Genomic DNA, 11,931 nt, shown 5'->3' with positions numbered 1-11,931 from the left:
CTGTAGTCCCAGCAACTCAAGAGGCTAAGGTGGGAGGGTAGCTTGACCCCAGGGAGGTAGAGGCTGCAGAGAGCCATGATCGTGCCATTGCACTCCAGCCTGGGCGACAGAGTGAGACTCTGTCTCAAAAGAGAAAAGAAAAGAAAAAAAGACCAAATCTGAAATATCTGTAGATTAAGGAATAATACTTTTAGTCTTTTTTTTTTTTTTTCAGATGGAGTCTCACTCTATTGTCCAGGCTGGAGTGCAGTGGCTCCATCATGGCTCACTGCAGCCTCCACCTCCCAAATTCAAGCGATTTTCCTGCCTCAGCCTCCCAAGTATCTGGGATTACAGGAGCGTGCCACCAAGCCCGGCTAATTTTTGTACTTTTAGTAGAGGCAGGGTTTCACCATGTTGGCCAGGCTGGTCTCAAATTCCAGACCTCAGGTGATCCACCCGCCTCGGCCTCCCAAAGTGTTGGGATTGCAGGCGTGAGCCACCGTGTCCGGCCCATTTTGTTTTTCATGGTACTTGCAGTCCCTAGTTTAGCCTAAGGTAACAATGATAGCAGGCCAACGCAGAGCGTGTCAGAACTCGAGCATCCATGTTTCCCACGGTTAGGTCGTATCCCTCGTATCAGCGTAATGCTTGGCACACAGTCAATGGCTGCCCCCTTCCCGATTATTTTCTTTTATCTCAGCAGTCAGCAGGGCGTAATGTAATTTATTTGCTTATATTTATGGCTTTCCCAAAGACTGTATTATTTCTCTATTCCCAGTGTCTAGCACATATTAGGTGCTTGAAAAATGCGTGTTTGTATTAGTGGTTAGGGGTAGATATTACGGAAGAAGATGAAGTCTACTTGTTGGCCTGTGGATGGCATTTCTCTGTTCTAAAGGGAAGTAAGGCCGAAGACTTCGGAGGGCGCAACCCGTGTAGTAACCTCGCAAAGGGGCCCGCGAGTCTCCACGTCGTTGGCTGCCTTGCCTCGGGTTTCCGCTGGGTGGAGAGGAAAGTGGGGCGGGAAATCGAAAAACGAACTCTCAGCTCCCGGCATTCCTCGTGGGCGGTGCTCCCCTTTGACCTTTCGCTCGCGTGCTACACATCCGGGCTTCTGCTACTAGTGAGAGGAAGATGGCGGCCGCGGCTGTGGTGGTTCCCGCAGAGTGGATAAAGAACTGGGAGAAATCAGGGAGAGGCGAATTGTGAGTGTTCGGGCCGGAGGCAGGCGCACTGCCGGGCCGGGCCAGGGCGTCAGCTGGACTCTCACCTGTAGTGGGAGGTTGAGGGGGAAAGATGTACCCCCTCCCCCACCCGGGCGGCGGGCGTGGATGGTCGGTTAGGAGTTTCGAACTCGGGGAGAGGTGCTGTTTACCGCCGCGGACCTCCTTCCTTCCCTGGCCTCCCAGAAATCGCTACTGCCTGCGGTAGCTCGGCTTCCTTTAGCCTCTTAGTAGAACTCCTATTCCGCCCCTGCAGGTCTCCGCGCTCCCTCTTGGTCTCTTTTTGTGTCCCCCTCTTCGCTTGATCTCACTTGGCTCCTTTATCTTTATGGGGCTGAGTCGGGGCAATTCGGACTTTCCATCTCTCTCTGTCCCATTTCTTCACTCTGCACCCGTTGGACTCCGCAGTTTGGAGCTTGGCGCCTCCTCTGCCTGAAGTCCAAGGAGGGCGAACCGTCCCGGATTCCCCTCCCCTCCTCTTCGCCCGCTGCCGCGGAGCCCGGGGCGCCGCGAAGAACCCGGTTTGGCACCTCTCGCCCTCCCGGGGAGCGGTCTCTCGACTGTCCCGGCCTCGCGTAGCGCCGTGGTGAAGTGTGGCAGGGATTGCCGCTTTCCCTGAAGAACTACCGACATTTCTTTGCTCCGTCTTTTCACCTTAGAGCTATTTCGGGTTGGATTCAACTTTCGTCATTAAATGTTCCCTAAACCCCATTTTATCCTGGGACTGCAACTAATTCTGGCAGCTCTCCAAGCTTCTCCAGTACCTAGGATAACGCGTTTCCTTTAGTCGTGAAACTTTCCCCCGTAACACCGAAAACAGTAATTTGCCATACCCCTAGTCTTCTCGCCCCCACATTAGAGCGCTCCCTCCTCCCCTTCCCCTGGAAGGAGTCGTTTAAGCAGCAAAGCAAACCTCAGATTTAAGAACAAATATTAATAACATCTCATTTCCTTCTCTGGGTCGCTTTTAGATGCTAAAGCTCAACCCTGGATGAAATTAACCCTCGTTAGCCATTTTTGTCGTCCTTGCCCACCCCTCTCCATTTCTAGTAGCCAGTTTACCGTGGCTCATGCTAAAGATTCAAATCTTTGTAACTTCATTACTTGGAACGAAACACGAGGAACGCGTTGCCGGATCCCGCGCTTGTAATAGTGCCAGCCTATGTGGCTTCCTCCCCCGCACCCCCCGCACTGCTGTATGAAGTCTTAACAGTGTGAGCTCTAGAATTCCCTAAATAAGCGGCTGTCTTAGCCACTTAAGTAGCTGAGTGACCTTGGGTAAGTTCCTTAACCACTTGGACTGTTTCCCCTTGAGTAAATTGGGAATAATAAGTACTCTACTCAAAGGATTGTTGTGAAGACTAAATAATGCCTGTAAAGCACTTGGCTTATAGTAAGTGCTCAAGTGATAGCTATTAAAAGTAATATTATTCCAACCTTTAGATATTTAAACTTCTCAGGACAGCTCATGCACTTAAAGTCTGTACCACTCAGGTTAGCAATTAATTGGTCTCTGACTTATTCATGTGTGTTTATTCTTGCACTGTAATGAATTGGGAGGCCCTTGATATATAGGGACTATGTCTCATATTTTTTTTGGTTTAACACATGCCCCGCCCCCCAGCCTATGCTTAGAGTGCTTATTGGTTTATTAATTGTCAGAGAAGGCTATTTGATAAATCTTCGTTTTTAACTATAATGAACATTTTACAAATCCTTGTATGTGCTAGTTAACAAATAGCTATCAAGTTTGATAGCTAGTTGACAAATAGCCATCAAGTTTGAGGAAGGCAAGATGGGAAGTTACCCAGCCAGACCACCATCTTCATCGATATTAGGGTAATCCCCCAAAACTGATAAAAGCAGTTCATTGTTTTGTTTACTTTCAAAGCCAGCTCATTTATTTAGGGGCTGTTATCTTTGTAGATTGCTCAGCTTCCTCCTTTCAGCTACTGTTTTTTGACAGTTTTACTTTTTTTTCCCCCTTGAGACGGAGTCTCGCTCTGTCGCCCAGGCTGGAGTGCAGTGGCGCGATCTTGGCTCACCGTAACCTCCGCCTCCCGCGTTCAAGCGATTCTCCTGTCTCAGCCTCCTGAGTAGCTGGGACTACAGGCGCGTGCTACCACGCCCGGCTAATTTTTTGTATTTTTACTAGACACGGAGTTTCACCGTGTTAGCCAGGATGGTCTCCATCTCCTGACCTGGTGATCCGCCCACCTCAGCCTCCCAACAGTTTTACTATTATTGCTGCCACCTTAGCATGAGTGGTATTAGGGCTATAAGGTGAAATTCTGCTTGGCTTCTGACTGGTAATGGTTGGAGAAAAAGTGATGTAGGAGATCGAAATACTTAGATAAAATGGAATTTTAGGTTCACATTATGTATATTTACATAATACATGCTATCTGTCATAGTTCTTATGTTTGAAGAGCTGCTTAAAAACTGTTATTAGAAGCCGAGAGTGGTGGCTCACGCCTGTAATCCCAGCAAATTGGGAGGCCGAGGCGGGTGGATCACCTGAGGTCAGGAGTTCCAGACAAGCCTGACCAACATGGAGAAACCCCATCTCTACTAAAAGTACAAAATTTGCCGAGCGTGGTGGCACATGCCTGTAATCCCAGCTACTCAGGAGGCTGAGGCGGGAGAGTCGCTTGAACCTGGGAGGCGGAAGTTGCGGTGAGCGGAGATCGCGCTGTTGCACTCCAGCATGGGTAACAAGAGCGAAACTCTTTAAAAAAAAAAAAAAAAAAAACAACCCAAACAAACAAAAACAAACCAAAAACAACAGCAAAAAAACTGTTATTAGAACTTACGTGTATATAGTTATTGCATGACTTGTGGAATGTGGATTGAATTATAGTAGATCCAAATCAGTATAGTCAGTTTTATGATTGCATTCTGTTACAGGAAGAGAATTTAAAATTGTGTAACATAATAAGCTATTTTAAATAGTTAAACACATCACCATCCAGTACTTAGTTTCAGTTTATTTGACCTGTTTTCCCTCTATGAAACTTTGTTGCATATAGCATGTCTTTGGAGTTTTTGTATCTTCCTAAAGATAGGTGTTAGCATTTTCATATTACTAGGCAGAATACGTGGTGGTGCAAATATATTACAAAAAACATTTTTCCTTTGTCTGAAAACAGCCTCTGAAATATAAAACAGCAACTGGAAATGTTAAAAATGAAGGTAGTGTGCCACCACATTATTAGTGAAGCTATAGATTTGGCGTTTAGAATATGACCAATATTTAAAATTATACCTTGGGTGAATTTTTCCTTTTTAACAAGATAAATTAGCAGATAAGCTTGAACTTGACTGAAAATTATCTTTTTAAAAATAATGTGATATATTTCATGAGGTTGTTAATTCATTTCTTGTCTGTCACTTCTTACCAGCATAAATCTTTTCTGGGGGTGGTAGTCAGCTAGTGTTGAAAGCAACATAAGAGATGTATGGGGCATTTTATACCTTTCAGATAGGGCAAATTCTTAATTGTACGCCATGAAAAACAACTGTCTATTAAATGGAAGGTCTTGACTTTGAAGAATGTTTTATTAGGTAATTAGAGAGAAAAGTAAAACTGTATTTTGCCTATCTGAATGGTCCATCCATCACATATCTAGATATCCCATTATGTTTCCAGAGATACCAATTATGTTTTTAATGCTAAATTATAGAACTCTTAAAGAGTGACCTTTTCCAAGAGGGATCAGAAGGGCAAAGGAGGACTACCAAAATGTAATTGTAATTTCCAATAATACTTATATCTAAATGCAAACTCTTCCAAATTCTGAAAGATATGTATTTAATCACTTAATTTTGGAATTAGTTTTAGTTTCTTGATTATTTTATATTGACGTAGAACTTGCCATGATGAAGCTAATAAACTTGCATGTACTGGTAGATCCAGTGGAGAATTCTGTTTTTGGTAGAAATCATTAACACAGTGAACTCAGCATTTCTTTGTTACAGGCAACCTTAATGGAGAATTGATATTCGAAGCTCTTAATCTGAAGATGCTAGCCTCATGTTAATACTTAGTCTAATTTTGAAATACTTATGTTTGTTGAATATCATCTGTTTGTTTGAATAGCTTATTTAGGTATCAATTAGAAAGTTTTGTTAGGTCTTACCTTATTAATGATAGTTACAATAAAGTTTTAACATTTAATTGCCAAATGTTTTGATTGCTGTTCTTTTTCTTCTTCTGCTACTACATGATTTTAGACATTCTAGAACTTATTTAAGTATATTTGGTTGTTCAAAACATGCCATCTGATCTGAATTTCTTGGAGGATTCCAGGTAAAGGGATATAATCATTCTAAGAAATTTTAGTCTTGGTGGTTGAGTCTTTTTTCCTTGCAAAGTTGCTCCAAATTCAGCCAAAGCTTTATCTGAAACCTTTTCTTGATGTCTCAGTTTTCATTTAGTATTTAATTTCCCATTTCGACCTGTATTCATAAGCTAAGTATAAGTCTTAGTCTGTTTTCCTGGGAAGAGAAACATTCTTCACAAAATGTTGAAGCAATGTGAGGAGGTTGTATAGGCTACTGCTTTGTTTGTTAAAAAAAATTATTCTGTAATGCTTTAATGTTTAGGTAGGGTGAGTGCTGTCAATATACTTGTGCTTTTTTCCTACTGTAAGTGCGGCAACTCCTGTTGTCTTTTTTTTTTTTTTTAACATTTCCTGTTTCCTTTTCTTTTAAATGCATGTTTCTACAAGATAAAACTGTGTTGTCCCAGTATTCATTTTTGTGGGTTATGTTTCTGTTCTACAAATGATAATAGAGGTAGCACTTTATTTAACTACATTTAACCTTTTTGTTGTCTTGTTTTAAAGAATTAAGTGAAGCGTAAATGAACATCAGCCTTCTATATATGAAAGCCACATTTGAGATGTGAGCATAATCAAGTAGTTTAAGCTTGTGACTCTGTTTCCTTTTTACTGGAAAATGGGAACAAGTAAGATGAAAAGCCGTATACTCATGTTAAGAAGTATTCACAAAATACCTTTTAAGTCCTTGAAGGAACTTCAGACATTTTATTCAGTTTTCCATACATCTTTTGACAGAAAGTAGATTCTGTCCTCGTTCTCAGGGACCTGAGACAGCATCTCCATAATAGTACTAAACTATTTTAAAAGTAGAAAAAATGAATGCCTGGCGTGGTGGCATGTGAGGTGGTGTGCACTGTGGCACACACCTGTAATCCCAGCTACTTGGGCAACTGAGGCAGGAGGAAGGATTGCCTGAGCCCAGGAGAGCTCTGGGCGACATAGCGAGAACCTGTCTCTATTTTTATTTTTTAAAAATTAAATTAAAAAGTGGAAAAATGGTAAACTCAAGTATTTGAAAGTTATTAAGGGATTAAAATCATTTCAATTTGGACTGAGACAGAAAATTTGATTATTTTTAAGCGATATTAAAGTGGGCAACTATTAGAGGTAGTTTTGTTTGTTCCTTTCCCTATAATTTAGGTTAGTGACCTAAAACCATTAGGCAGGTGTATAGTAAGACAAATGTAATGTTCAGAAACAGTTTTTTTAAGAATCCTTGGTGGACTTCTATTAGTGAATTACTTAGGGAGAAGAGCACAGATACATCTACTTGTTGGGGAAAAATCTTAGTGTTTGTTTTGAGTTTCTTGTTATAACTAAGGAATACCTGTTTTTTTTTTATTAAAAAATTTATTTTTAACTAAGTTTTTTTTGAGACAGGGTCTTGCTTTGTCACCTAGGCTGGAGTGCAGGCGATCACGGCTCACTGCAGGCTTGACCCCCCCAGTCTCAAGGGATTTTCCTACCTCAGCCTCCTGAATTGCTAGGGCTACAGGTGCATGCCACCATGCCTGGCTAATTAAAAACATTTTTTTTGTGCGGGTGTATGAGTAGGGATGGGGTTTTGCTATATTGCCCAGGCTGGTCATAAACTCCTGGCTTTAAGTGATCCTTCCCCCTCAGCCTCCCAAAGTGCTGGGGTTACAGGCATGAGCCACTACGCCCAGCCAAAGGAATACCTCTTTTATACTAGGGAAATATAAGTATCTATTATGCAAACAAATTGCCTTATTGTAATAACCTTTCAATGGTTCCATATGCAACTTGAGCAAATCTTTGAGATTCTAACTAATAGTTCATGATGACATTGTCATCTGTGTCCTAATGAACATGTTTGTAGCCTGGTGACTGACAATATAGAATTATATTTCAGTTATTTCTTAAAGTTATGTAATGATGACTGTACCATTAGTCTAGGTAGGAGTTTGCAACACTGATGCAACCTCTTCCCCGCAACCATTGGAAGGCTTTTTGCAAAAGACATGCATTAGGATTGTTAAATAGAAATGAAACTATTGAAAATGTGAGGAAGCAAGTGCATTGTTATAAGGAGAAGTTTTTTTTTTTTTTTGAGACAGGGTCTCACTCTGTTGCCCAGGCTGGAGTGCAGTGGCACGATCTTGGCTCACTGCAGCCTTGACCTCCTGGGCTCAAGTGAATAAGGAGGAATTTTAAACAATTATTTTATTTCTCTTTCTTTCTCATCCTTTCCTTTTCCTTTCCTCTTTTTCTTTTTTCTCTTTTTCTATATGAAGGAATATTTGAAATTGCATTTTAGTAGCCCGAGTACAAAGGGAAAGATGAGTTACTTTATTCTGTTAAATTCTTCTTTCAAAGACATGGTGCTTCCTGCTATTATTATTATTATTATTTTTTGAGACAGAGTCTCACTCTGTCGCCCAGGCTGGAGTGCAGTGGTGCGATCTCCACCTACTACAACCTCCGCTTCCTGGGTTCAGGTGATTGTCCCGCCTCAGCTTCCTGAGTAGCTGGGATTACAGGCATTGGCCACCAAGCCCGGCTAATTTTTGTAGTTTTAGCAGAGATGGGGTTTCACCATACTGGCTAGGCTAGTCTCAAACTCTTGGCCTCAAGTAATCTGCCCTCCTCGGCCTCTTAAAAGTGCTGGGATTATAGGTGTGAGCCACGGTGCCTGGCCCCTGCTATTATATTCTAAAGGGAATTGACCCTATAAGGGAAATGAGAACCCAAAGAGGGAATTGTTTTAATACTTCATAGTAAATATTGAAGCAACCTTGATATACTTATATATCTCCTCTCCACAAAAGACCTAGATGGCATTTTTAGGTTATATCTTCTGATGCTAGTCTGAAGCAGATGTTATTTCTATGTTGCCTAGTGGAAGGAAGATTGATTTTGTTTTATATTCCAGATAAACTTATGTTAGGTTTAACGTATTTTGTGAAATTAGAAACTTAATCGTGTTTTTTTTTTTTTTTTTTTTTTTTGAGATAGGGTCTCACTCTGTTCCCCAGGCTGCCCAGGCTGGAGTGCAGTGGTACTACGATCACCACTCACTGCAGCCTCGACCTGCAGGCTCAAGTGATCCTCCCAGCTCAACCTCCCAAGTAGCTGGGACTATAGGCATGTGCCAACACACTCGGCTACTTTTTTTTTCTTTTTTTTTTTTTTTTGTAGAGATGGGGTCTCACTTGTTGGCTAGGCTGGCTAGGCTGGTCTTGTACTCCTGTGCTCAAGTGATCCTCCCACTTCGGCCTCCCAAAGTGTTGGGATTACAGGCATGAGCCAGCATACCCAACTTTAACCAGTGTTCTTAACCAACCACTGTTCTCTTCTCAACCCATTAGAAGGCCTGTCTAGTTCTCCAGGGAAGTAGTTGAAAGTACTTGGGATCAGACTTAAACCAGCTTACCATTTGTAAGGTACTCTCAGAATAATTTTTTTTAGTGAGAAATGTTTAATAGCTAAATGACATTTAGCTTTCTTTCTTTCTTTGTTTTTGTTTTTGAGATGGGATCTTGCTCTGTCACCCTGGAGTGCAGGCTGGAGTGCAGTGGTGCGATCATGGCTCACTGGTGTGATCTTGGCTCACTGCAGTCTCAACTTCCTGGGCTCTGGCGATCCTCCCACCTCAGCCTCCTGAGTATCTGGGCCCACGGGCGTGTGCCACCATGCTCTGCTAATTGTTTGTGTTTTTGGTAGAGACAGGGTTTCACCATGTTACGAGGCTGGTCTTGAACTCCTGAGCTCAGGTGATATTATCAGGCTGGTCTCGAACTCCTGAGCTCAAGTGATTCACCCACCTTGGCCTCCCAAAGTGCTGGGATTACAGACGTGAGCTACTATGCCTGGCCTGACATTTTCAAACTAAATATTTAATTTAGTAGATGCTCTCCATTGCCCTTATTTTTTATTTTTATTTTTTCTGAGAGTCTCACTCTGTTGCCCAGGTTGGAGTGCGGTGATGCAGTCTTGGCTGCACTGCAACCTCTGCCTCCTGGGTTCATGCGATTCTCCTGCCTCAGCCTGTAGAGTAGCTGGGATTACAGGTGCGCACCACTGCGTCCAGCTAATTTTTGTATTTTTAGTGGAGACGAGGTTTCATCATGTTGGCCAGGCTGGTCTCAAACTCCTGACCTCAACTGATCCACCCACCTTAGCCTCCCAGAGTTCTGGGACTGCAGGTGTGAGCTACAGCGCCCGGCTTCAATTGCCTTTTTATTTTTTGGTTTTGAACATATTTGTGAAACCTAGAAGTGAATTGTTGACCAGCAAAAATTTACTCTGTTGACTTTTAATAACCTTACCCTGCTCATCCTGATGATAGGGTATTGACATAATCAGAAGGCACAGAGGTGAGCTGCAAGGTTATGTATAATCTGCAAAGTAGATAATCTCTCTGTGGATGACTGTAATCTGGCATCTTATTTAGCCTTAGATGTGATATATAAGCAGGTTCTGTAAGTCTTAAAATTATTTGTTTCATTGACTAGAAAAAGGATTACTAGATATAAAAGAGTAAGAAACTCTTCTATATGAATTCATTGGCTCTCTTTAAAGCCTTGTGCAACATGGAAGAACTTTTTTCTAAATTGTGAAATGTAATGAAAATACAGAGAAGTCATGAAACCTCAATATAGAGCTTAAAAGAATCACTGTAAGATGCACCCCCATGTAACTTAACCCAGGTCAAGGCAACATACCGTTTGTTCCCGATCAAACCTTTCCCACCTCTCATGTAGTAACCATTATCCTGACATTTATGGTTTTCCTCTTGATTTTTCTCTTTTTTTAACCTTGCATCTTCAACTCAAAGGAACTTTCTTGATTTTCTTTGCAGTGTCATTACCCAATATGTTTAATTTTTTCTTGAACTTCATATAAATGAAATCATTGAATATTTATCCTACTGTTTCTGGCTGCTTTTGTTCAACAGTTATGACTTTTAAGATTCATCCATATTGTATGTTTGCAGTTCATTGATTTTCCTTTTTTTTTTAGTTCATTCATTTTCATAGTTGCAAGATACTCCATCGTATACCAGTATTTGTTTATTTTTATGCTGTCTTGTTAAACATTTTTGTTGCTTCTAGTTTTTGGCTATTACTAACAGTGCCAATAGAAACATTATTATACAACAGTTTTGGTGTATACAAGCATGTGTTTTTGTGGAGTATATACTAGGTGTAGAATCTCTGGGTTATAGGTTACACTTTAGCTCTGTTAGATATTGCCAAGCTATTTCAGTGTACACTCCCACCAGCAGTGTATGAGTTGACCTTGTTTCACATTGTCACTATGTTTGATATTGTCAGACTTAAATTTTTTGTAAAAATGTATGTAATTTTACTGGGGCTTATATTTCCATGAGCATCTTTTTATATGTTATTGGTCATTTGGAGTACTTCTTTTTTTTTGTTTGTTTGAGACAGAGTCTTGCTCTGTCGCCCAGTTTGGAGTGCGGTGGTGGCGTGATCTTGGCTCACTGCAACCTCTGCCTCCCGAGTTCAAGCGATTCTTGTGCCTCAGCCTCCTGAGTAGCTGGGATTACAGGTGTGTGCCACCACACCTGGCTAATTTTTGTATTTTTAGTAGAGACAGGGTTTCACCATGTTGGGCAGGCTGGTCTTGAATTCCGGACCTCCGATGATCTGCCCGCCTTGGCCTTCCAAAGCGCTGGGATTACAGACGTGAGCCACCACGCCTGTACTGGAGTTCTTATTTCTTTTTGTGAAAGGTCTCTGTCATATCTTTTGCCTTTTTTGTTATTGAGTTGCTTGAGTTTCTTTCACTGATTTGTAGGGGTTCTTTATATAGTCTGTATTGGAGCCCTTTTTGGGTTACACTGCATGTGTTACAACTGTCTTTTTTTTTTTTAATTTTAAGTTCTGGGATACATGTGCAGAACGTGCAGGTTTGTTACATAGGCATACATTTGCCATGGTGGTTTGCTGCACCTATCAACCTGTCATCTAAGTTTTAAGCCCCACATGCATTAGGTATTTGTCCTAATGCTCTCCCTCCCCTTGCTCCCCAACCCCCAACAGGCACCAGTGTGTGATGTTCCTGTCCCTGTGTCCATGTGTTCTCATTGTTCAGCTCTCACTTATGAGTGAGAACATGTGGTGTTTGGTTTTTTTGTTCCTGTGTTAGTTTGCTGAGAATGATGGTTTCCAGCTTCATCCATGTCCCTGCAAAGGACATGAACTCATCCTTTTTTATGGTTGCATAGTATTCCATGGTGTATATGTGCCACATTTTCTTTATCCAGTCTATCATTGATGGGCATTTGGGTTGGTACCAAGTTTTTACTCTTGTAAATAGTGCTGCAGTGAACATACGTGTGCATGTGTCTTTATAGTAGAATGATTTATAATCCTTTGGGTATATACCCAGTAATG

General features: G+C 41.6%; 1 protein-coding gene across 9 annotated transcripts in view; it reads left to right on the top strand.

Annotated features, from left to right (window-relative positions):
• The first annotated feature begins 1,046 nt into the window (after positions 1-1,046).
• The window catches only part of THOC2 (THO complex subunit 2), a 134,029-nt gene continuing 123,144 nt past the window's right edge, over positions 1,047-11,931 (top strand). For 8 of the 9 annotated variants that reach the window (XR_008675688.2, XR_010132507.1, XR_010132508.1 and 5 more), the window contains exon 1: positions 1,096-1,187. Coding sequence is in view for 6 of the 9 variants with exons in the window: in XM_055376871.2 (XP_055232846.1) it covers positions 1,117-1,187 (71 nt within the window). In the remaining 3 variants the exon portion in view is untranslated. Of the gene's footprint in view, positions 1,188-11,931 lie in introns of all 9 variants that reach the window. The other variant, XM_019019537.4, reaches the window with a different exon arrangement.

Source organism: Gorilla gorilla, chromosome X (genome assembly GCF_029281585.2).
Source record: "Gorilla gorilla gorilla isolate KB3781 chromosome X, NHGRI_mGorGor1-v2.1_pri, whole genome shotgun sequence".
NCBI classification, from domain to species: domain Eukaryota; kingdom Metazoa; phylum Chordata; class Mammalia; order Primates; family Hominidae; genus Gorilla; species Gorilla gorilla.
The sequence above is the reverse complement of the archived record's forward strand: the minus strand, read 5'-3'. Positions and strand labels throughout refer to the sequence as shown.